Source organism: Cyanistes caeruleus, chromosome 1, assembly GCF_971803275.1.
Source record: "Cyanistes caeruleus chromosome 1, bCyaCae1.hap1.1, whole genome shotgun sequence".
Lineage (NCBI taxonomy): Eukaryota > Metazoa > Chordata > Aves > Passeriformes > Paridae > Cyanistes > Cyanistes caeruleus.
Window position 1 is genome coordinate 117,701,043 of NC_141701.1, and position 25,455 is coordinate 117,726,497.

The 25,455-nt window shown below is 36.3% G+C and overlaps 1 protein-coding gene across 16 annotated transcripts in view; it reads left to right on the forward strand.

Annotated features, from left to right (window-relative positions):
- Window positions 1-25,455, forward strand: part of ANKRD28 (ankyrin repeat domain 28) — a 120,190-nt gene that overhangs the window by 63,946 nt on the left and 30,789 nt on the right. For 12 of the 16 annotated variants that reach the window (XR_015276901.1, XR_015276900.1, XR_002861084.2 and 9 more), the window contains 6 exons: window positions 5,153-5,231; window positions 15,555-15,625; window positions 18,515-18,715; window positions 19,364-19,451; window positions 22,225-22,367; window positions 23,440-23,652. Coding sequence is in view for 13 of the 16 variants with exons in the window: in XM_086852409.1 (XP_086708535.1) it covers window positions 5,153-5,231; window positions 15,555-15,625; window positions 18,515-18,715; window positions 19,364-19,451; window positions 22,225-22,367; window positions 23,440-23,652 (795 nt within the window). In the remaining 3 variants the exon portion in view is untranslated. The remainder of the gene's footprint in view (window positions 1-5,152; window positions 5,232-15,554; window positions 15,626-18,514; window positions 18,716-19,363; window positions 19,452-22,224; window positions 22,368-23,439; window positions 23,653-25,455) is intronic. The other 4 variants (XM_086852502.1, XM_086852524.1, XM_086852492.1 and 1 more) reach the window with 1 other exon arrangement.

A 25,455-nucleotide genomic window follows, 5' to 3' on the forward strand; every position in this document is an offset into this window, starting at 1 on the left:
GAAAAAAATCCAAAGAAATAGAAGATGAATTGAAGTTAAGGTGGAGTAGGGATGCAGTATTGATTTCTCACATATTTACAAGTCTTGAAAGACTAGTACTTAATATTTTTCTTCTAGTTTCAATTTACTAATTTTCAAATGCTAGCTATGTGTTTTTAAGACACAGTTGTGATTGAACATATTTTGAAAGAGTTGGTCCTCATCTCTGGAATCAAATACCTAAAGTAAACTTCTAAGAAGTTTAAAGTTGGAATGTAAAGGCCTAATATCTACATGAGTTCTTTATTTTTTATATAGGTACAAAAAATTTAGAGTAGGCAGTTATTCCACCAGAGGAAATTATTATTTTAAAAACTGTAGCAAAATTTGTAACTGAAATTTGTTGTCAGGAGCAGCACTGGGACTTCCCACTGTGATACTGGACACTATCAAAGGATTGGAAATACTTTGTAATCATTTTTTAGACATTTTCCAGTGAACTCAGGAGTTATACACCATCCTTGTTGAAAAGTCTCTCTAAACTCACTGAAAAATACACAAATAGTTATATTTAAACCCAGTTTCACTTAATAGGAATGTTTGTTAAAGCTACTGTAGAGTATGCTGGAACTGAAACCTGTTCAAGATTTGTGATCGTGTATTTAGGGTTGATTTCTACCAGGAACAGATGGCACTAGAAGCAGACAGATGACAAGTCATACAGCACGAAACACCTATTAAATGATATTTTGTAAGCATGATCATGAAATAATGAGAGTATATAAAGTGTTTTTGCAAAATTTGGTTTTGAAGAGCAGATAGCTAAAGAGGACATTTTATGAAGGGAGAAGTTGCATTCAGGCTATTTAAAAAAATGCTTTAATTGAAAGATTCCAGATCAGTAGATGTTGAACTATTTGAAGGGCAAATTGAAGTTATATTCTAATGTACTCTTGGGGGAGTCCCAGGCTGATTATGGCAATCTTACTAGATATGCATGGGATGAGAGCTTTGCCTTTAAGGCATCTAGCTCCTTAAAACTCACTGTAGTTTTATGTGGTTATTCTAAATCAATTACTGAGATAGAACCCAAATCAGGAATAAATTGTTTTATCTCAAAGAACAATTACTCAAGGGATACTTTAAAAAGAGGTAGATTTGAAACCTGCATCTTTAAATTAGCATAGATTTGTCCATTGCCAAAGTTTCGATCTGTGAAATAAGCAGTGAAACAATTAAAGCTTCTGGGCTAGGTCAAAAGAAACAAACATTGCCATTGTTCTAGGTTAGAGTTTCTGAAGAAGCTCACAGTGCCACTGTCGATGTTGCTTCATTTCAAATTTAGTTTTGGCAGGGTCATAAGGCCTTCTCCTTTGCATTTCTCATGTTGCCATCTTATGCAAACTCCTGTGTAGATGAAATGCTTGGGAAACTTGATAAATGGAAGTACTGGGAATGGCAGAATTATACATTTTTCATGTAATGCAACCCAAAGACACATACAGATATGATGCTGGGGTTTTGTGATGCAGAACTACCATTCTGAAATTCCTTAAGAACTGAGCCCACTTATTGCTTTTTAGTTTAATGATAGTACTGAGAAATTAATTAACTAATGATAGTACTGGAATTAAACTTGATAGTTTCTAATTGGGAATATAAATTTCTTTGTTGTTTCCACTGGAAACAAGTTTTAAAAAGTTGAAAGATCTCTTTCAACTATGGAAAACCTGCTTAATACAATCAGTGTGATCTGTGTCCTTACTACCATTACAGCTGATTTAGAGTTGTAATAGTTCCATTTGCCTTGCAGATTTTTGAACTGGAAAGTGAAGGTGCCACAACTCTTGGTTTTCTGTGTCATCAAATACTGCTGCAATGCTACAGTACTTGGAATTAAATAGTACCAACAGTGTTAGATTTTACATTCTGTATAGCAGGGACTGTTATGGACAAAATCCCTTCTCTAGTGAAATTTTTCTTTTAGTGTCATTTATATTTATGAAATTAAAGGAAGAATATTAGGGCCAGTATTTATATCAGTACGACAATACCAGTGCTGCAAGATACCAGCTTCCAAAGGCTGAAAGCTTTCTCAGTGTTATTTAAAGTTGTCCTTTTTATGCAGTAGTTTGTATTTGCAGATGAAATTTGTTCATCAGATGATGACTTTTTAAATAAAAAGTAGTTGATTTGTTCAGCAGTACTTTAGTAGAACATAAAATACAGATTTGTCTTTAATTTTATTCAGATTTCATTTATTAAAATTCATTCATTAAATGTAAGTCTTCAAATGGAGCAAAAAAATGAGAATTTTCCTTTAGTGGAAGTAAAAACTACTTCATGAGAGGTTGCTGAATGCAGCATTTCTGCTTTTTTTAACAGGTTCTGAAAACCGGGTTTTTAAATGCTAAACAAAAAACTTTTGCACAGAGATATTAAATTAAAGAAAACAAAAAAGGTTTGGAAGCATCAAAAAAATGCCAGCTGTGAAACTAGAGGGGAAAGAAAGGCCAGAGCTTCTGTCAAAGCACCCTCAGCATGTAGAATACTTGTGGTCTGTAGATACCCTGGGGCTTGGGATTGTTGAAATTCCGATCTCTGGAGCTGACCCAGAATGTGACACGCCCTGAGTGTCCCAGCAGTGCTGCCCTGGTGCTGCAGAGAGCAGGGACATCTCCAACCTCCTGCCTAGGTATGCTCCCAGCTTGTGCTCTCTGCTGCAGAACTGGGAGTTGGGCTTTGAGTGTTTCCATTTTGTCAGTTTAAGAGCAGCAAAACTGAAATATTTGCATGGCTGCAAACTTGCAGGTTGGAAACCGGAGTGATGGAGTGGAAATGTTGCTTGTCTTTAAGCTGTTTTTATGCTTGGTGGTTTCAGGCTGGGTTTTCATTAATAGAGATAGAATTGTTTTGAGAAGTCTGAAATTCATCAGAAGTTTGGACCATGGATGTTTCAGGAAAATGTGTTTGTGGCTTGGTGATTAGTGTATTTCTAGATAAACACTTCCCTTCTGTCCACCGTTTTATTGGAAGATTTCTGATTCCTTCTGTCACATTGGTTAGCAGTCTGACTTCTGTCACTGAGACATTAAAACCCCAAAACAAGACAAAGTCACCAACAACACAAGTGTGATGAACATTTTTATAATAATGAGTTTCACCCTTTGAGTGGGAAAAGCAGTTTTTCTCATGTTCCTGTGTAAATGCTGTGTCTACAGAAGAATATGCTCATGGGCCATCTTATTTTCTGTAATTCTGTGATGAAATTTCAGGCAGTATGCTATCATAGTGATTCTTATGTGTTCCCTAATCTCTAGTTTATAGGCTCTTTAGCATTATCAAAAAGGCTTCAAAGCTAGCTACCTATAGGAGCTCTGTTCTCCATACTGGAGGAGTGAAAAGAGATTTTCATTGCTGGCTGGTCTTTACTGTCTTTCAGCTGGGCAAGTAGGTTTATTACTTGAATTGCTTTTCTTTTCCCTTTGTGCTTCTAGTATTTTCCCTTTCCTTTTTGTTTGGTTTGGGGGGTGGGGGGATTGCTTTGTTTTGTTTGGTTTTGGTTTTGTTTTTTGGGGGGAGCGTGTTTGGTTTTTTTCTCTTCTTTTTTAAAGGTTTTGTTGCTTTTTTTTCCCCAAATAGCAAGTCCTTAGTGGCAGGGGCCTGTCTTTTTTTATCCTAGATGTATAAGGAGCATTTGAGACATCTTGGCAAGAAATTAGCAAGGTACTATGTGGTGTAAGTGATAAGTGTAGCATTGATTCCTTAGGGTGCATCAGTGTCAGGTTTGCACTGCTCAATTTGGAATTTCTTGCGTGTAATTCAGAAATTTTGTTAGGAAACATTGCTAATATGGTGAACTGTGTAGCTTTGACTTTTTTCTGAGCAGGGATTATGCAGAGAGTATTTATTTTTCTGCAGAGAGGTGATTTTTTTTTAGAGAAGGTAGTTTGAATGCTCTGAATTCTGAAGTTGTCTTTTATGTTTCAGAAGAACTTCTTGGGTCTCAGCTCCAGTTTTGCTATAAGATCTTTCCTACCATGAATTCTAATTTTATTCTTACGTGATCATGGCTCTCAAGTCAGAATTCACTAAATAAGATTATTCTAGCAAGGGAGAAGCATGCTTTTTACAATAAAATGTCAATAAAAAATGTGTGTTAATTTTATGATAGTCGTGACACTACAGTTGAATTAATAGAAATGTCTTGCCATTTAAAATTTCTTGCTGCATATAATCTTGATCCCTCAGCCCCAGTGTATTTGAAGCTCTTCTAAAAGGATCTAGATATTCAAGCATAGGTCAGGCCAGAACCAGGATGCTGACTGATAATCTGTCTCTTTTCTGATTTCTTACCAGCCTTCCTTCAGAGAGCAAACTGGTTGGTTCTTGTTCATTTTCATCATTCACTGTGATGTGATCTTATTTTTCTGATTAAACTATAAACTGGTGCAGGGAAATTGACACCAATCCTGAAATAGTTATGAGATATTTCGTGTTAACAGTTGAAAATAAAATCTTCATTGGTATATATTGTGCATGAATAAATAAGATCTCCTATGGGTACCTTAAGAAGAACCTTAGATTACCTTGAACTAATTAAAAGTACTGGGTATTACTTGCAGAGTGGGTTTTTGCAAAATAAATTTTACCTCTGTCTTCCCTTTGCTTATTTACAGTAAATGAAACAGTTGAAACTGGATTCCACTATTTTTGCCCTTACATGCACCAGCTTCTTTTCTATTTTCTATTAAAATAATAACTTCTAAAATTGCTTTAAACTTCACAAAGAAAATGTTCCTCACTAATTGTTGCATATGACAATAGCACACTGTTTTGAACTGTGTAGGACAGACACGAGTTACTGTCTCTGGAGACAAGTGAATGGTGATTTTTAACTGGTGGCTTAATCTAAAGATGTGATGAGCATCCTGTGTGTGTCGGGAAAACGGTGGTTGACTATGTAGGTGCTAAGAGCTCCTTATGGAGAAGCATGCTTGTCTTAGTAAATGTGACTGATGTTTTCAGAGTAATTATGGGGTTTTTAAATACATAATGTATAATATTTGAAAGATGAACTTTTATGCAGTGTTTTTTCATAACATACAAAATGCTAAACCATACTTTTTTTTTTTATTTTAAATAAAACCTTTTTTCCCCCCTCTTACCACAGGATAATGAGAAAAGGACCCCTTTACATGCTGCTGCCTATCTGGGAGATGCAGAAATTATTGAACTACTTATTTTATCTGGTATGTTCTGTTCCTATTAATGGAAAACAAATAATTCTATGCACATCCAAAGAAGTATTTATGTGTATCTTAGTCTATGTAGCTTTTATTGAGATATTTAATGTGCTAGAAATTAAAGATGCTTGTACTGAAATTTTAGTTTCCAGACTTATTAGTGTTACAATAATGTGTAGTTCTGTAGTTCTGCTCTAAAATATTTCCTTGTCTAAAGCTTTCTTGGTTATAGCTATTTTTGTTTGTAGCTTGATCAGCTTTCAGTAGTTCAACAGTAGTTTAAAGAAGTAACAGTGCATAAGTGTATATAAGGCAGGTATTAGCAGCATTGCTTTCATTCTGAAATGCCCTTCAGAAAAGCAATTACGTTTGAACATAAAGATGCCATCCAGAGTTGGTTGTATTAAGTATCTCTGCCTGATGGCTTAAATGCCTGGAATATAATTAGAACCAGCTGAAAATGTTAAGATCTCGTCTTTTTTTTTTTTTTTTCTCTATTTATTTGTACTAAGAAAAGAATCCAAGGTCTGTAAAACAGTATACTTTGGGTTGATTTGTTGTTTTTTTTAAAAAAAGGTAGAAAACTTAAGAACCTAAACCAAAAACCTAAAGAACATCATGACTGAAGGACTGGACTGTCTTTGATCTTGGAGAGACCTACCCATCAAGGAGCTTGAGGCTGAATTCATAATACAGAGTTTCAATCTTACATAGAAAGTTGAAAACTTGTAGCAGCCCCACAGACCTACTTTAATCTTCAGTCTGCTTAATTGCACAGGTTACCTGTGCAAAGCTGGCTACTTCCACCACCCCCACCTCTCATCAACCCTTTACAACAAATTTTGCTTTAAGGAATTGCCACTTCAGGAGTATAGGAGTCACTTTCAGTCACTTCAACTGAATTTGCTAGGCATAATTTAATTTGTTATAATTTTAGTATGATGTAACATTTTCATTATATATATTACTTGTACTCTCTCTATATAAGTATATATACATATCATAAATATATGTGGTGTCATATTAATTAATATATCTCTTGTATGGACATACTATATTAGTCACACTTTGTCCAGAAAAGTTCACTTTTAAAAACTTTTGAAAAGGTTTGAAAATCTAAAAAGGTGCTGTTTTTCCCTGTCAAGAAGGGCAAGTTCTGGTGACTCTTGAAAATATATAGTGACCCCTTTCATCAACTAACAGTGTCATAAACTTTGCCAAGTTGTAGTCAGCTACTTCTGAGAGGAAATCTTCTGTCTGGTTTAGATGAACGCAGTCTGTTTACCAGAACCATGATAGAATAAAATACCCCTTTCCTGGGCAGAGGGCTTATGGGAAGAGGGGAATTCTAGTTCAGATGGGAATGAAACAAGATCCTGACTGGGGGGAAGTGGTAGGAAAAGAAATATTAGTCCTGCTATTTGGGTAAATAGCCTGAGATTAAGCATAAAGAAAAATGGAGAACAAAGAAGAGAGGTAAGAATTAGGACTGTACAAATAGTCCATAGTTGAGCAGTTGCATGGAACAGAGGTTGTGGGTGCTGCAGTGTCTGCAGATTGTTCAGGGAGGATGTAAGGCATTGATATGTCCCAGATAACATTTGTTTAATGAAAATCAAGATTTGCTTACAATAAAACAATGCATTAGATAGTTGCAAATCAAAAGCTTTGAAAGCTGTGGCGATGTCAGTCCAACCTTGCTGTGCTCATGGGCTGTGCTGTGGAGTGCAGTACCATGTAGTGCCTTGCAGGAGATGCACAGCTTCCTGAAAGCCCCAGAGGGAGGCTGCACTGGGAGTGAACTGGGGTGGTGCAGCGTGGGCTGCACGGGTAGGTGTGAATTGTTGGCACGTTTGTAAGTGAATGAAGAGGAGGGGCATCAATTGCTGAGTGAAGGTGATGTCTGAGTGTTCAGGCTGTTCGGTTTGCAAGGCTGTGCGGCACTTGGGCACAAATCTATATATTACCTGCTTGCAAGCAGTAGTTTTAGGTGAGCCTTTTCAATCTTTAAGAAGTATTCACCAATTCCTCACTTCTGAATGCTGGATTTGAGATCTTTGCAGCTGGTGAAGTATGAGCACTCAGCTGTATCAGAAGTGCTGAACCAGCTGCTTCTCAGAGAAATCAGGTCTAGGTGTCTAAAAAATGCACAAGCTATGATTTATCTTTTAGTTCTCTTACTTGAAAGGTGGGGAACAGAGGTTAAGTGTATCTATCATCTCCATTTCATAAAGATAAGGAAAATTTGTCTGTTATATTTCAGCTAGAAATCAAATCTCTCCTTTGAGACAGATGTATAATGTTACATTTTGTCATAATAGATGAGCATTAGGGAGCAAATAAAGAACATCTGTTACCACAGCAAGGCTTGAAAACTGTTTGTTGTGTTGCAAGACCTCTTTTTTAAAACTGAGGAAAGTGGTTTGTTGAATAAATGGCATTTCTGTGCAACCAACTCCTCTGTGCAGTAAATTTGCATGTAAAAATTGGGTATGCGTATGATAGGTTGAACTGACCTACTGTAGCATGCCTGCAAAAGGGATTGGATTAAGTGTAGGCTACTTTCATCCTAACATTTCTCACCTTGTGAAAGCTCGTCTTTGCAACTTGTGATGTCCTCTAACATAGCTTTGCTGGTTACTAGGAACCACTCTACAGTTTTCTTGCTGTGCAAACTATTCTACAGACTGTTTGCTTTGATGTTTTTATTCTTTTCTTCAAATTGGACTTCAAAATTACTGAGGCCAGTATTAATCTTTCCACTATTCAGTGGCTCTTACTTGATTTTTTTTCTCATTATTCTCTGTTCTTAAAGTCTTATTATAGACTACTTTCACATGTTTTATTTTTTTAAATTTGATTGGAATGTCTTTTTCGTCCAGCTCCAGGGGATCCACATTGCTTTCAAATATGCATTGTGGATCACATATTGCAATCACAATGGCTTTATATTACTTTGTTACATACCTAAGTAACCCGTATTGCACATCCTGAATATATAACTGATTCAGGCTTTTTGCAGACTTTTTTTGAGTAAGTTTGCAGTCTCAAGAGCATCCTTACTTAGTTGTTGAATTCTTGCGATATTTTTCAACTAAATCTAAAGAGTGCTCTGTGTGCGTTCCTATTGTCTTTCATCTGGAGAGGAATCTGAAGGTGATGGTTTGGATACAGGCTTCAAACATCAAAGAAAATTGCTTTACTGACTCCTCTTTTGGGCCTGGACATTAAATTGCCTTTTGGCTTTTGCTTTGAGACACTGAACACTAATAAACTTGTCCCCTGAGCATGTGAATGTCTTACCAACAGATTTTTCATACCACCATGGTCTGTGCAAGTCTAAATTTTCAAACAATCTCTCACTTTTGGGTTGTAGCTTGATAAACAGTCCTAGATTTGTTGTGTAGGGAGGTGACCAGGAGGAGGCATGAAGATTATTTATAGCATCCAGAAAGATAGAACAGAAGTTTATATTTTAGTCATTTCAGAATCATCATTTTATAAGCATTTTCCTTTTTGTATTACTCTGGGAAGAGTAGTAACACTCATCACAGTTGTATTTTTATGACCTTTTTTCAGCTCTGCATCCTGATGCACAAATACGTTTGTCTGCTTTTCATAACTGCACTGACTTTAAGAGTGTAAGTGATGGCAAACTATTGAAAAGTAGAAAAGTATAATAGTTAAGTCTTAATTAACTGAAAGTCCAGCTTTTTATTCTTTCCAAGAAGTCCTGATTAAAAAAAAACAAACAAGTCCTTCCTTAAGTTCTGCATATGAACTGTTCTGGAGAGGCTTCTTGCTTTATAAAAAAATCATTCTTTCCAGCTGTCCTATGGTTTTTAATACCATCAGAGTCTACTGTGCCAGGAAGTGTCATGTGAAAAGCAGAACAGATTTGTGTGATCACCAAATGTATTCTTTCAATTACTAATGTTTTCCATTTATTTTCTAAAAATACCGTGGAGATGATTATTGCTTTCACTGAAATCAATGTAATTCACAAAAATCAACATTTGAATTGTCTGTTATTTTCTTCTGAATAGATTTAGTTACTATATTGCATTGATACTTAAATACTAACACAACACATTGCTGTTTGCTTGACCCAACATTTTCTCTGCATGAAGCTCTGTGTTACATGAGTGTGGTCAAACTCAATCTCATTAAGGTTTGGCAGCCCACGAGTTTTTGTTTCCTCTGGGTCAGCTGGAAAATGTAAGAGCTGTGCTGATGCTGGAAAACTGCCACTGTAGTAATAACAGATTTTGGAAGATAGTAAAGACCCTTCACTGTTACACCACTCTACCTGTGTTTCTTTCATCTAATTATGAATCTCTGTGAGTATTAGAAATCCATGCCATGACAGTCACACAGCTCAGCTGTTGAAAGGCGCCTGCTGCCTCAGTCCCAGCTGAATGAAGCTCCCTTTGTTCAGATTGCAGATGTACCCACACACTGGGGGTGTTTCACAGGAGCCCCTTTGACGCTGACTGTATCCTTCAGCCACTTCCTCTTCTTTTGACAGCGATCTTGGCTGATATTTTTCTTTTCCAAGCTGGCCTAACTTCTCCCTGGCAGCAGTAAAAGTCAGTTGCTGTGAAGAAAGTAGTTTGATGTTCTTTGAGAGAAAAAGTTAAGCTGACTCAGGAATAGAAAGAACTGTTCAGTAGCTTTGAGTCAGAGAGCCTCGTGTTGTTCACTGAAGCTCAAGGGGGTAGTGGCTGAGGTATGGCAGAAACTGAGTCTGAAAGGAATTTGGCTTAAATTGACAAATCAGTAAAGTCATGGAATGATGCCTTCAACTTGATTGTGGGTTTCCTCCCTTTTCTGGGAGTGTGTCTCCATGTGTATTTGTTTTGTGGGGTTGTTTTGGGGTTTGGGAGTGTGTTTTTTCATTTGTTTCTTTAGGAACAGAAATAAAAACTGTTCTTGAAGTCTCTTTCTGTCTGGACAAAAGATTCCAAACCTGTTCCTCTTGGATTTTTTCACTATTCTTTAGATCTTCTGTTATGCATTTGGCTTTTAAATAGCAATAAGCTTTCTTTCCATAAGGTCTTATTCCTTATTTTTGAAGCAGTGATTTTCAAAATACCTAAGTTTTCAATAGGAAATTATACTCAATTTCTATTACTGATTATTTCAATTCATATCTCAAATCTTGTTATACTTTAAAAACTTCTGTATCTGCTCCTGACTGTCCACATATTTTTCTATCTAAGGAAAAGTTTTCATCTCTATCTGTTTATTCCTCAGTGTAGTCTGAGAATTTCTACTTGCCAGTTTAAGTGCTTCCAAGGTCATTGTCTCTAGATAAAAAAAGTGGATCATTCAAAAGGAAGAACTTCTGAACCTATTACAAGCTGTTAGGAAAATAATTAAGTAGAATCTAATTACTGTAAGACTAGTGGTTACTCTCGGTGATTTATACCTGAAATCTTCCTAATTTCTCCAAAGATATCTACAATTATTTAAGTATGCTAGTTTTTAAGACAAAGTTACTTTCTTAAAAGATCTTACTTATATCTTTTACTCCTAAATAGACATTTCAGAGCTTCAAATACTGAACATTGAGTATCTGTATTGCATAATTGAATGAAAACGCTTTTGCTTTCTTTGCTTATGTTATGATATTGCTCAGTCACGAGCACATCTTGTACAATAACAAAGGAAAATACCATCCTCGAGAGTCTAAAAATACAGACTACAAACAGAACAGTGGAAGGCAATTGAGTACTGTGAGCAAAGATGAAAATGTCTTGTCAGTTCTGTTGTATTTTTTAATCTATTTCCAGCTAGTGACGCATAAGTAATTCAGCCACTGCATTCATTAGTCTTCTGAGGACATTTCCAAATAGGAAGAGTTCTGGTGCAGACGAGCTGTGGAGGAGTGTCACAGCAAGAGCTTTTGTGAGAGGAACACAGAGGTGGTGTGAGACAGGGCAGTGTAAGGATTGTGTGGCAGTTTATGGATGAAGAAAGAGATGTGTGGTTGTTCCTTGCAGCATTCCCTGTCCAGTTGTTCCTTGTCTGTCTTTCTAAGAGATGGTTGAGATACTACCTCTTACTGGAGTGTAAGGATATGGACACCAAGAAGTATGCAGAAACCTATGTCCAGGAATTGGTGGCTAAGAGCACATTTAAATGTGCATTTGCCACACGTGGACTGGTAGAATTAAACCCTCCAGGATCATTCTGTACATCAGTGCATGCATTGAAAGTGTGTCTCTTGAAACATAAATTTGCTAGAAGTAAGCATTGCAGAGCTTTTCAGTAGCTTCTGTACTTTATTTATTAAATAAAACATGTCTTTCTAATTGTTAGTCTTATGAGTACAACTTGGCAAGATGAAATGTAAGATTCAGGGGCAAGGGAAGAAAATTATGTAATACTTCTCTCTCATTTCCTCTCCTTACCCCACCTTTTGCAGAGCAAAATTCCTGCTTTTATATTTGCCTACGTATGTAAACTTACTGGCCTGTGCTAGCAAAATAAGTGATGAAAGGGATGATCTTGTTTAATGTTTTGTCTTAGTGCACCAACATGGAAGAATAATTTGCTTCATTTGGAAGGTGCTGGGTTTTTCTTTGGGGGGGGGGGGGGGAAGGTGTAATTTACATAATTGGTTCTTAAGTTCAAGTTGAGTATTGTGTTCCAGCATTGTGATTGCTCTCTCTGACAAGCTCCCTAATCCTTTTCCTACAAGCTCTACAGCATTAAAAGAATTGAAATATTAGAAATTTTACAGTGAACAAATGAGAAGTTTTAATAAACATGTTAAGACCAGACCCTTGATGTCTGGAAGATCCAAGGGACAGAGGCGGGGAGGGGGGAGAACAGCTGTTCGTTAGAGCTGTTTCTTGTTTTGTTTTGTTTTTTTGGTTTTTCACACAGGGAATTAAGATACACTCTTCAGTGCTTTGAAAGAGCAAACTGCTCATAGCTGGCATTTGAAATGTGAGAAATGCCCTGGTTAACATGTCAGCAGGTTGAGCTTCACAGGGATAATATTGCATTGGCAGTGCTGTGCAGTTGGTTATATACATACATGTGTTCAGACTCTCTTTAAGCCAACTGTGAAGCAGTACCTTAAAGCAAAAGCTACTCAGTAGAGGTGTAATACATTTTTGTAACATTGATTTGCAGTGGCCTGTAGTAGAGTTTTACCTCAGATGGCCAAGGCTGTAAACTCCCTCACGGCTGCTTGGTAGGACTGTGAGAGGTTTGAGGGAGCCCATGTAGGGTCAGGGAGGAACAGTGACATTTTCCCCAAATCATGTGCTAGGCAGTGAAGAACAGCTTGGCTGAGGATTATGTCCTCAGATACAAAGCTGTTTGGAGAAGCTCCTTTATAAAATTTAAATGATTCTGGGCAGCATGGCTTCTTCGAGAAATTTAAGGGCAAAGTACCTATTAATTTAAAACATTATTTTTTTTAATGTATCTAAAGCTGTAGATCTCCCAATCTCCATATTAATAATGTATGTGTGTTTTTTGGTAGTACATTTATTCTGATTATTGCTTAAAAACTTGCTTTCTATATGACAATTTTGCAAGTTCTTCAAGAGTTTTGTTGTGGAAGGAAAAAACAAGCTTGGTGGTTCTTTCTTAAGTCCATCAGAGATTCAAATTTGTTATCAAAAGTCAACTTTGGCTTTTCCTGTGTCAGAGAATCTACAATTTTTTGTGTATTTGAAAAATTACCTTATTTCAGTATCTGTGTTTTACACAGTTTTAATGTGCTAGACCTAGGCATCCTTGTGTCTTTGGGTGGAAGACTTCTTATGGAAGGGGAGGGGTAGGCATTTGCTATGTTGATTTTTGTTCTTTTAAGAGGATCATGGTTTAGATATCACTGCAAATTTTCTTAGATGTTTCTCTGGCTAATTCTGGTTGTCTTTCTTACTTTCACATATTCTTTTCTTTTAGTCTTAGCAAGTGTGATTAACTTAGCATTGTGAAAACCTTTCATACAGTATCTTTTTGTATTTATTTCTTCTCTCTGCTGCTGTAGTTTTTAAGCTGTGTGTTAGAATTACCAAAAAAGTCAGCAAAATCTGAAGACATAAGCACTACTTGGACTCTAAGCACATTTTCACTTAGAGCTAGAGCTTAGGTAACTGCTGCTTTTTTGGAGTGGAAATGTGCATTTCTTCTCCTCTGATGGGATTTTCCTATCTTGGGCTTCATCACCTGGTTGGATCTGACCTGACCCCAAGTCTTGCAAATGCATTTTCTTCAGGAAAATCTGGATAGTAATTAATGACTTAGTTACTCACTCAAGTTCTTTCAGATACTTTAAAGACATTTGTATCCTAAAGTTAGAGAGAGAAATCAGACTACAAGTCTTTATTCCTTGGTTGTTGGCTGGATGTGAAGTCAAGTGGAACTTGGAGTACAATTTTGGCTCCTCTTTTCGTCTCATCTGCTAAAAACAAGATGTGGCCAACAATTCCCTGGAATATAATCAAGAATTTCAGATACTTTTGAAATATATTGATTACATTCTCACTTACCAATCATTACTTCATTATATTTGTGATGTCATTCATCACTTACTGTCTTTTGGGGAAGGATTGCCAAAAATCCTCAGTCATTTCTATTGATTTATAGCGTACTTAGACTCTTTCTTTGCTTAAGTTCTCTGCAAGACTTGATATAGTACATACAGTCTGCTATGGCACATGATGTGTTGCAATGCACCACTGGGTCCTTAGGATATGTGACAAAAACAGATATTTTTGGTATCTCATAAACTTTTGTTAGATTGTGGGGGTTTTCTTCAGATAGGCTTGGACTTTCTTCCCTTTTTACTAGTCTTACTTTTCAAAAACTTTTGCGCTTAGGAAAGTAGGATGATATCCTATTCTGAAATTTAGATAAGGAAAAGATGGAAATCCCTGAAATTGTAGCCAGCACTTAGACCTCAGTCTCTGTCCATTGCATGGAAGACCTAGGATCAAACTGGAAGTTTGGATCCTGCATCAGCTTCCGTGTTCTGTTCTTACGACTGAAAGGGACGGATTGATTTGAAACTCAAGAGAATTGACTTCAGATATTTGGGTTGCTTAGTATATACAGCCATGATTTTGTCCACACTGCTGTGTTTCTTGATCAGGTGGGCTGGGAGAGACTTCTTTGCTGGTGCAGATCTTTGATCAAAATACCCTGTCTCTCAACTGAATATCCTGACTTGACCAACAACCTTTTTGGCATCTTGTGTCTTACTGGTCTTCCATCCTTTTCTGTTATTCTGTTTAGAAAAAAACTGCAGTTGGTTCTGACATACCAGTATTATGTTTAGCTTGAGATGTTAACCAGCTCTGGTCATGTAGTATTAATGTTACTGTGTGATTCTTTCCAGCAGTATTTCTGAACTCTTCTTTTTTTTTCAAAAATGTAAGATTATGTCTAAGCTATCGCTGTAGAATATCAGAAATTTTGAATTAAAGATAGCTAAGTTTCCAATCAGGGCATGAATATCCTACAAAGTTCTATATGTGTGTGTGTCAGTATGAAATTATTAACTTTAATCCTTAGTTTTTCTTGTTTATTGGAGCTCACTGGAAGTTATGATGTAGTTCAGCTGCTTCCTTCAGGGGAAAGTTCCCAAACCCTTATTTTCTTTTATAAGTAAGAAAAAAATTAAAATCCAAACCCAGGCTTGCGTCCCTTAGAGATGTTTGTGCAGCTTTATTTCCTGGGGACAGGGATGTTCTTTGAGAGTGCTTTCAGAAGTAGAGAGGTGTGGCTGTTGGTCCCTTTCATGAAGGGGGGTGCTCAGGAGGTCCTGGGGTAGGCTAGGTGACCTGCTGGCATAGTGAAGATTTACTCCCAGAGTAAGTCCCAGTAGAAGAATCGTCCTCATTCTATATACCTGTCCATCAGACATGGCAACCACAAGGAAACTGTAGGTGTGGGGGGCAAATGCAGCCTCTTTCTGTATTTTCATGGAGAATTTCAACTATAATGGGAAACTATGAGTTTTTTGTTGCTGTATGAAGGCAAGGAGTTCATCTTACACAGCAGCCTTTCATGTGGCTTTGGAAGGGCAAAAGATTATAGAGGATGGCCTAGTGTAAAAGTATGAGTATATTTTGATGTGAAAGAGTATTATTGGTGCAGTGTTAGAAGGATTTCCTCAAAGGGTTGACTTCAGCTGGAGAAAAGATTACTTTTCGGTTTTTCCATGAAAAATGCAAAAAAAATGCCTAAAATAAGTAAATTCATTTTACTAGAACAAGGCAATAGTTCTATCTCTGTTCTTGAAAATATTTCACTTATTCTGTAAATATCTTAAATTTCTGTTGTTTCTAATTTTTGTTACAGGAGCTAGAGTTAATGCCAAAGACAGCAAATGGTTGACTCCTTTACATAGAGCTGTAGCATCTTGTAGTGAGGTATGTTGCTCTTTTTGACTACTTCGTGTTAAAATAAGACATTTCAAATTACCTTCTGTCCATTGTTCATTTTATAAAAAGTGAAACTACTGCAAGTGTTTGGAATTGCAGAACATTTTTGCAATGTTATTTTGGCCTTTTGAGGGTGTATATATATGTATATACATTGCTTAAGCAGTAAGAAAGGAGGAAAATTATAAACTTTGAGTTCCCAGATTTGCTCTCTGTGACTTCCCTAGCAGAGGGAAGAATATGCATTTTTATTACATTATGCGGAGGACTCTGCATGCAGTGTTCTCAAGTCCAGTTTACTTCTCCTAAGGTAACCAGAATGGTTCAGTATGAGGGAACTACAGATGAATTAAGATTTAGAACAACTTTTGCAGCATGGTGCTTGCATTACTTCATATTTTTTTACATGCTTGTGTGTTCAGGCATCGAAGAAATAAATGGTTCTATTAAAGACCTGCCAGTGTCTTTTTTTTAAAAAAAGTGATTAATTAATAGTATTGAATGTTACTTTAAAATTTCTAAGTGGAATATAGACTGTTTCTTGAAGTCTACCGGTTATACACTTGTGAGAATGTCATAATGCAAGAAATTACTTGGTTATTGTTTCTCTGTGGTGGTTGTCCTAATAAAAAATTTAAATGCCTGTAGAAGATCAAAACAAACAGAGAAATGCTGAGCTTGTTATGTGGAAGAGTTTATGCAAAACTATCTCCTTTGAGATCCTGAATCAAATTGATGCTCACTTCAGTACATTTCAAATAAAGATTTTTTTTATTGGTAATTTTTTGTTTGGGAAGATAGAATTTAATATTTTAGTTTTGACAAGCACTGAACTTCAAGTGTTTGATCCATGAGCTATCTAAACAAGCCTTCTTTCAGCTTTTGCTTTTGAATTCCCTGGATAAATTGCAGTATTTTGTCACTAGCATTAATAGCAAAGTTATGTAGAGATCATGTTATTCAAAAAAACAGTATTTGAAAATGAATCTTCAAGGGCGCCTTATTCCCAAATGCTGTTTGTTCTTGAGATATTTTTAGGCTGTTCCTTTGGGAGCTGACCAAAGCACCAAATGCTGCATTCTTTCAGAGCTGAGGAACAATAAAAGCTCTCCACATCAGTAATGCTTGCAGAGACAGAGGAGTGGTGCAAACAAACTGGGTTTAAATGATAACTTCAAGAAAGGCAACCATGGTCATAGGGTTGTTTTAAACATATGGAAGATTTTGAACAAAATATTAATCAAAAGCAAACAAGTAAACCAGTCAGATGCTTGATAGACGTTCATCAGAATTCTCTATTTATAAACACAGTGAGTCATGGGAACCCATATTACAGGGTTGATACGTGTAGGCACTGTTTTCTAGCTGACAGACCTGTATGGGTCTGAGGCACTGGAGGAAAAACTGTAATGAAAAAACTGGATAATGATTTCAGTAAAACGTCTGGACTCTTGAAGTAAGGACAGCTTCAATTTAACAAGGACAATGAAACTTAAAAAATAGCTGGAGTTATGGATTTAGCTGTCAGCTGCACAAGTTCAGGCAGCTTCATGTCAAGACAGTCACATTTTTATTTGTGTTTGCCTGCTGTATATTGCAAGTAAAAAAAAAAAAAAACCCAAGTAGATTCAGTCATGAAATTTATTCATGCAAATGCACATAAAAATGAGTTTCATTACATTTATACCAATATCATGGTGCTTCTGCAAAAGAGGTAGTAGCTGATCTGAAATTTCCTGGTTCTGACGTGGTATTTCTTAATAATTGGGTTAAAAAAGACAAGACTTAAAATATAATTAGTTTTTTTAACTACTAAATCAGCTTCAGTTTCTCAGAGAAGACCTATTCAATTTTATCATTAAATTACAAGCCTGTGATGCAGTATTTTCACTTTTGTGTTTGTTTGTATATTCTTTTTTATTGACAGCATGAGGCATTTCAACACTTTAAATGTGATTATTGTAATATAAATAGGATCAATAGTGACTTAGCATTCTGCCCACAGACCTTGCTATTGTACCACAGTGTAATTCGGAATCTCTAGTAAAAACATGTTTTAAGTTCTAAGTGGTAATCAATTATTTGTGTGCTCAGTGACTGAGTTGGCAGTCAGCAAAAGCAATTAGTGAATCGTGGGAAGGTCACACAGCCGATGCAAAATGTGATATTCATCATCGTGTTGATACTGCCAAGACGTTTATTTTTTTATGCATTCCAATTGTGTGCGCATATTTTAATGGGATTTGTTTATCTTGTTGTAAGAATTACAGTCTTACTTGTCAAATTTTCACAGCTTGTACTTCTAACTTTCTAATTTCCTAAAAGGAAATGAATAATGATTTTGAGAGATGGAATTCAGTGCAATAGTTTTCAGGAGTTTTGCAACAGTGTATGTTGAAACTTTTTGTGACTGTGCACTGTTTTATTTGTGGTTCTCTAAATGTACGTTTAGTAATCTCAGGTTTGCCATTTGTAGACTTGGACAGTTGAAAAATTTTGTTTGGAAGACTGATGGAAATTAATTATAAGTTCATAGTACATTATTAATCCTTGGCTAAGGATTCCACTAATGGGAGAAATCCTAGGATAGTTTATTAAACTTAAGAAATCAGTTGTGATGACAAAACAGTTTTCCATATGCCTTAAGAAACTGGGTAAAAGACCTGGAAATGTTTGATTTGGTTAAATTATTCACATCCTTGAGAACATCCCCAAGTTTGGATTTATGATAAAGTACAAATCCCAAAGTGTCTCAAGGATTATGTTTGTAAATGAACAAATTGTAAAGAGTTATTTTCCACTGTACTGTCCTTAAATCCAAGGCTGTAATTTCCAGTCTTTACTAAGTGGCTCGTTTTTTTTTGTAAATGCTTCCAGGATGCTGTTCAGGTGTTGTTAAAGCATTCAGCAGATGTCAATGCTCGTGATAAAAACTGGCAGACACCCCTACACATAGCAGCTGCAAACAAAGCTGTGAAGTGTGCTGAAGCTTTGGTGCCTCTCCTAAGCAATGTAAATGTGTCTGATCGAGCAGGCAGAACTGCATTGCATCATGCAGCCTTCAGTGGACACGTTGAGGTAAAAGTTAATTTTCTTTTCTTCCATTCATCATTCTGTCCCTCACATTTCTGATGTTTCATGTTTGATTTTAAAAACATTTCTCCCCCATTCCCTCAGAAATCTTCACCCCCTACTTTGTATTTGAATTTGTTTTCTGTATGCATCTCTGTGCAGAAAGGTTGTGGAAAATAAATGTTACAAAATTTAATTGAAAGTTTTATTACGTTGTTCACTTTTCTTATGACAGAAGCAAATTTGTTAAGTAGAGTTAAATTAGTAATGGGTAAATTTAAAATGGAAAAACCAGGATATTTTTCTGTTTAGTAAATAGTGAATGTAGGGAGTATGTTGTCACTGAAATTTGGAGGAAATGTATGTAATAAGCTCTGACTCATTAGTCCCTTAGTAATAACCTAAAGATTTAAAAGATTTCATGGCTTTGCAATATTTAACTGAGAAGTGGTTTTGTTGACATCAAGTTTTGTATTCCTTACAGTCACTTTGTTGTGACAGCCAATTTTTTCAAACTTATGGAATATTCAAAACCCAACACATTTAAGTCCTCTGAAAATGCATAAATTTTTGTTTTCTTCCATGGTTTTCCCTGTTGAAGCAAAGTTTTGTCCATTATGAATACAAGATTTCTGTTCTGTTTCTTTATCTCAGATGGTCAGCTTACTGTTGTCTAGAGGGGCCAATATTAATGCATTTGACAAGAAAGACAGACGAGCTATACATTGGGCAGCATATATGGGTATGTACATACTTCAGTTGATTAATACTGCAGTAATAAAAAAGAATCATCTCATGTTTAGTGGTGTGACATATTTCTAGGAAAAATACTGCATTGTAAGCATGGAGGTTATCGGTGTCTGCCATAAAACCATTAATAATGTAGTTCAAATTGCCTTGTAAATGTGTATTTTGTGGTGAGGAAAATCATCACTGGTGCTTGATCATCACAGCAATAATGCTCTTAATTTATTATTTGAAGCTAGGTGAAATGCACTTCAGATATTGATACCAGTACTTAAAATCCCAGAAGTTAAAAAACAACCTTCATTATTGATCTAATGTTCTTTCAATATTTTGCATTAGTATTTTTAAGGTACTTATATCTGCAAAGCAATGTCTATGACAGTCTGTCCAGCCACCTTACTGAATGTGGTTATTTGCAAAATTTTGTTGAATGAAACTTGTACATGAAATTTCAGAGAACTGGCAAGTGTCAGTGAAAGGCCAGAGACACCTTCTGTCTTGCATTTGCCTAGATGAGAGAAAAGTCATCTGTTTTGCAGATAAACTGCGTTTATTCTAATTTTAATCTGTGCTATTTTGTAGGCTATTTACAGGGAACTCTCTAAATGAACAGTGTTTGGTCAGGAAAAATGTAATTCAACTGATGTCGATCTACCTAAATTTCCTTGTAGACAATAGAGAAGGAAAAGCTTTTGGAAGTCTTCAATCAAAGCAAAAATAATTATGACATTCTCTAACGATTTAGAGCCACTGTACATTGCTCCAAATTGTTTGGAGTAAACCTTAAAAACTTTTCCACTATGTAAAACTGACCATAAAATAAAAAAGTTATGCTTTTCGTCACTCCACTATAAATAACTTTCTAGGGTTATATCCATTGTTTTGCTTCCTTCCTGCTTTTCACTGGCTCCATTGCTGTCCAGCTGCAAAGCTGTGACTGAAATGGTCTTACAATCCTGTGCGCTGGTGTTGCCTCACTGGTGCACTGGGATGTCTCTGCAGCACTTCTCACATCAAGTACCTTGCTCTTCTCTTTGAGAGTCTTCCACTGAATGCTGTTTGCCTTTTCAATGCAGGTCAGGGTTTTTTTTTGGCTTTTTATCTTCTATTTGAAGTTTTTTCTGCCACTCTTCTGTTCACTGTCTCTACTCCTTTCACTGCTTTCTATGTCTTCTATACTTCTGTCTCTCCTGTAGGACTTGTTTTCATTCTCGTCCCCATTATATTTGGGTCAAAACATGAGTATTGTGTTTGCATTTCTCTTTCCCTTCTTTCATGCTGTACTGAGGTAATTAAGAAGAGAAATATTATTGCAGCACTTCACATTGCATTGGTAAAGTCTTAAAGTTTTGGTTAGTATAGCTAGGTGAAATGGTGTTTTGTCTGCTGTTGGGTACACAGCATAGAATAAGTATCACAGTGTCTGAATGTTTTTAAAAATAGCTTTGTCTGTACTCCTTTGGGTAGGCACTTCCTATTCAAACCTTTGCAAATTCTCTTAACTGCTTAAGACCCACACTCTTTGCAAAGCGCCTAAACTGAAAGCTGGGTTCGGTACTTTCTACTTAGCTGTCTGACTGGATAAGTATAAACATAAGTATTCAGTATGCCCCTCACCACTTCTTTAAGCAAGGAAAGGGTGTCACTTGAAAGGTAAAATAAAGATTCCCACATTGTCTGCATGGGTCAGTTATAAAGGTAAAACACCAAGTGTATTGTGGTCTATTAAAGTCATGTATTTCTTTATTCTGTAGTCTTTGTTGTGACTATCCATGTGCTTTCAGTGATGAGTTGTTTGGCAGTTAAATTAACAATGGCTCAAAAATGACAGATATTTGGTTTCCCAGTTTTCATGGCTTCTTAGCCAGCAGTGTCACAAGTGCCTACAAGCAGAGGAGGAGCATGTGGGCATGGAAGAGGAAAGCTCATTGCCCTTTGCAGCAGGGCTGGGTGTTGGTGTTAGGGTCCCTGGCCCAAAGTTGGCAGTGAGAGAGAGCTACTGCCCACCACTTCAGGGTGGGCTCCCTGCCCTCTCTTTTCCACCTGGAACTTCCCCTGTGTCATGCCTTCCTCATTATCCCAACTCTCTTACTCTTACTCTTCTTCCATTGTCTTAGGAGAGCAGTTGCTGCTTTTAAAAGGCTGCAGTTCCTCAAAGACCATCTGAGTCAGTCTCAAAAACAGAGCTTTACTAAACCCTGTATGATGTGGCTTAGCATTTTAAATGCTTTGTGGGTAAGGGGAGTTGGATTGGAGGGATAGATGTATTTTTATGTAAAAGTAGAATATTTTCTTCTTTTAATGTTTGTGTCAGTTTTTCAAAGTTTCTGGCTAAGATTTAAAAATCTTAATGGGCGTGTTTGGAATTGGGGTGATGGTGGAAGATTCAGAGTCACATTGTCTCTCAAGATGTTAATGTAAATTTGTGGTAAATACGTAATAATTACAAAGTTACTTTGCCTTCCCAAGTCTTCAAAAAACCACCTTCTTTTTAAGCAGAAGACAGGATTGTGTTTTGAGTGTACAAATTTATTTTTGCACTGTAAATGCTATTACTAATGTAAATGTAATTGCTGGGTGGGGTGTGTGGAGATGATTATGTTATTATTATACTTCATGATAAGATTAGAAAATAACAATTCTTTGTTTTCCACATTAGGTCCAAAGGAATAATGTCTTGATCATGTTACAACAATTGTAGAATTAAGTTTGCAAACGTGTGCTGGTTAATAAAAGATGATGCATTTTATTTGTCTTTATTATTTTAGGTCATATTGAAGTTGTGAAATTACTCGTGACCCATACAGCTGAAGTGACGTGCAAAGACAAGAAATCATATACACCCTTACATGCTGCAGCATCTAGTGGAATGATTAGTGTAGTCAAATATCTTCTGGATCTTGGAGTTGATGTAAGAAAAAAATAAAATTTAATGGGACTTTTTTTTTCATTGTTTGAAATGTTCTTGCTAATACTATAGCACAAAGTTTATTTAGGGACAGGTGAAGATATAGTAAAAGTATGTGAAGAAAGATCACTGGAAATACTGCTTTTTATTTTATAAACCCTCATTTCTCCATTAAAAGAAAACCTCCTTAAAAGCTTTGCAGATTTTGCACAATAATTTGAAAATACATGTGTATTTAGTAGGGCTTTTTTGTTTATTTGATATTTCTTGCTCTTAAGTCATTGGACTGAAAGTCGGGAAATAGGAATTCCGATCCTTGCTTTGCCACACAATCATTTTTGAAGTGCAGGAAATTAAATGCTTTTGCTTCAGCATTGGTAAAATATACATGGAACTGACTTTCATAAGTGACATAAATTTTAGATAATACTAAAAATGGTAAGAAACTTCAATACTGCAGTAAGTGAGACCATATTAATATTGAAATGCAAAATAAATTGAAAGGTTCTACAGTAGCTGCCTGTAGAAAGTGTGTTAACAGTAAACTGTGAAATTGTGTAAGAAATCTACATTGTGAATCACAGTCTTAGTCTTGCGAGGCTAGAGATTTCAACTCAAGCTCTATATTGAGAAGTCAATCAGAATTCAGTGTCATGTTGTGTACAACAAGAAATTCTGCTTCTATGTGTGCACATACACAAAAAGGCTCTTTGACCTCTGTTTTTAATGAAAACTTGCAATGCTGTTTTATAGAGGTCTGTGCTATGCTTTGTGTGTAGCATCTGTGCAAATTGCCACAGTTGATATTTTTGGCATGTGTGGGTTCTCTTAAGTTGCATACAGGAAACTGGTGTGGAGACAATTGGAGGAGATTGGCTCACTTGTAAAGCAATCATACTCTTCCCCAGGACACAGATCTCAATCAAAATGCTATATCCAGAACTTGCTTTTAATTTCTGATTCTGAAGAATGTAATGTCATGGCACGAGATTTTTTTCTGTGTTAGAATTAAATGCTTCATTAAGTACAGCCTTTTTGCCTACTAACAAATCTTGGGGTTTTTTTTCTCTTACAGATGAATGAGCCAAATGCCTATGGAAATACTCCTCTCCATGTAGCTTGTTACAATGGGCAAGATGTTGTAGTGAATGAACTCATAGATTGTGGTGCTAATGTAAATCAGTTGAATGAGAAAGGGTTTACACCTTTGCACTTTGCTGCTGCATCAACACATGGAGCATTGTGTTTAGAGCTCTTGGTCTGCAATGGAGCAGATGTAAATATAAAGGTAGGTGTATCCAAAGCCATCCATTCACACTTAAGAATGCTGTACATCTTTATCAGAGGTAGTGTTTTCAAAAACACTTGTTTTGATAGCATGGTGAGGTTCCTACTCATAGATGGAGTATTTGTTTAAAAAGTACTGCAGTGAAAATGAGCCAGTATGTTGCGTCAAGAAACTTGATCTGAATCTAGAAACCTCAGTGGAATACATTATATAGCCCTGAAGGATGAGGAAGAATGACAATATTGTCTGGTCAATCTCAATTACATTTAAAAGTCAGAGTTCTGTATGATTTGTTTGCCCTAGTCTAGCTATATAAGTAAGAGCAAATAATTTTGTAAAAAATGCAAAACGACGTGTTTTTTCTTTTAAATAAGTAATATGAATGAAATCAAAGATATTTCAGGCAAATGTGTATGAACTGGCTAATTGCTGGAGCAGTTGAAGAGGTGTTTGTGTAAGATCATAAAATCTAATCAGTGAGGGAGATTTGGGAAGAGTGTATTAAAAATACAAATATAAGTAGATCAGGCCAATGGAAAGTCTTAAACAGCTGGCGTTTTAATTGCTCCTGCAAAATTGTGTGAGCAGGGTCAGTATACATTTTACATCTCTATTTGCTCACAAGTCTTTGACTACAGAATATTCATTAGAATCCGACCTTATTGCAGGTAGAATTTAAAACAGGCAAGCTTCAAAGGAAACTATAACCTATATCTTCTGTTTTCTTCTCCAGTGTGTAGCATAAGATCTTGAGGTTCTGAAAGAGATGTAAGATCTACTGGTTTGTATTATGTTGGTTTTCACTCTAGTAGTGAAAACTGTGTTCAGAAATATTCAGTGGCAGTAATCTGGTGTCTTGCCAGGTTTTAGGCTGAGGGAAGGGGGAAATGGGCATATGGAGTGAAGAGTCCCAAGTATTCCTTATAGCAAATTGCCTTCCTGAACTCTCACCCACATGTAGTATGAAGAGAATTATCTGTTGTTTAATTTCTTTAAAAAAAAAAAGTAAAAGAAATCTGCTTTATAGGTTTATGCTTGAATTTCAACACAACCTGTGCAGGACATGAATGTTAGAGGAGTTGACATTTCTGTTAAAAATCTTGGGGTTTGTGGTTCACTTCATGTAAGCAGTGACTTTTACAGTGATCCAACCTGATTTTCGGCTAATTCCAAAACATAATTTTGTATCTATTGTTAGTACAAAACTCATAGCCAACTGAAAATTTGAGAGTAGTTTAAAAATAAGCTCTTTGATGTGGAAAAATCCTAAATGTATGTTCCTGCTCACTGTTACATATATTTAGATGTGCAGCTCATTTAATGAAGATGTACATAACTCAGCTGTGGAAAAATTCATCACCAAAGTGCCCCGCAGAAGTGAGGAGCTGTGTTACAGGGTATATTGCCAACTTGTCCTAAAATATCCAGGTCACAGTCCATTTATTTTTGTTGCCAGCTTTCTGCTCTGCATAATGTCCTAGGCTGCATATGACTGAGTGTTCAGTGTTGCAGGGCTGGCTGACTTTTGTCCTACATTCTTGAAACATCATTTTTCAGGAAAGTGTGGTCGTCCATGAAAATAATCCCACAATGTTCAATATACTAGTGATTACCTTTGTATGTTACTCACACAAATAAGAGTAAAGGAGAGCTTATAGCACCTTCTAGTACCTGAAGGGGGCCTACAAGAGAGCCACAGGGACAGGGTCTTTCCGCAAGGGCATGGAGTTATAGGACAAGGGGAAATGGCTTCAGACTTTGAGGGCAGGGTTAGATTAGCTATTAGGAAGAAATTCTTTACTG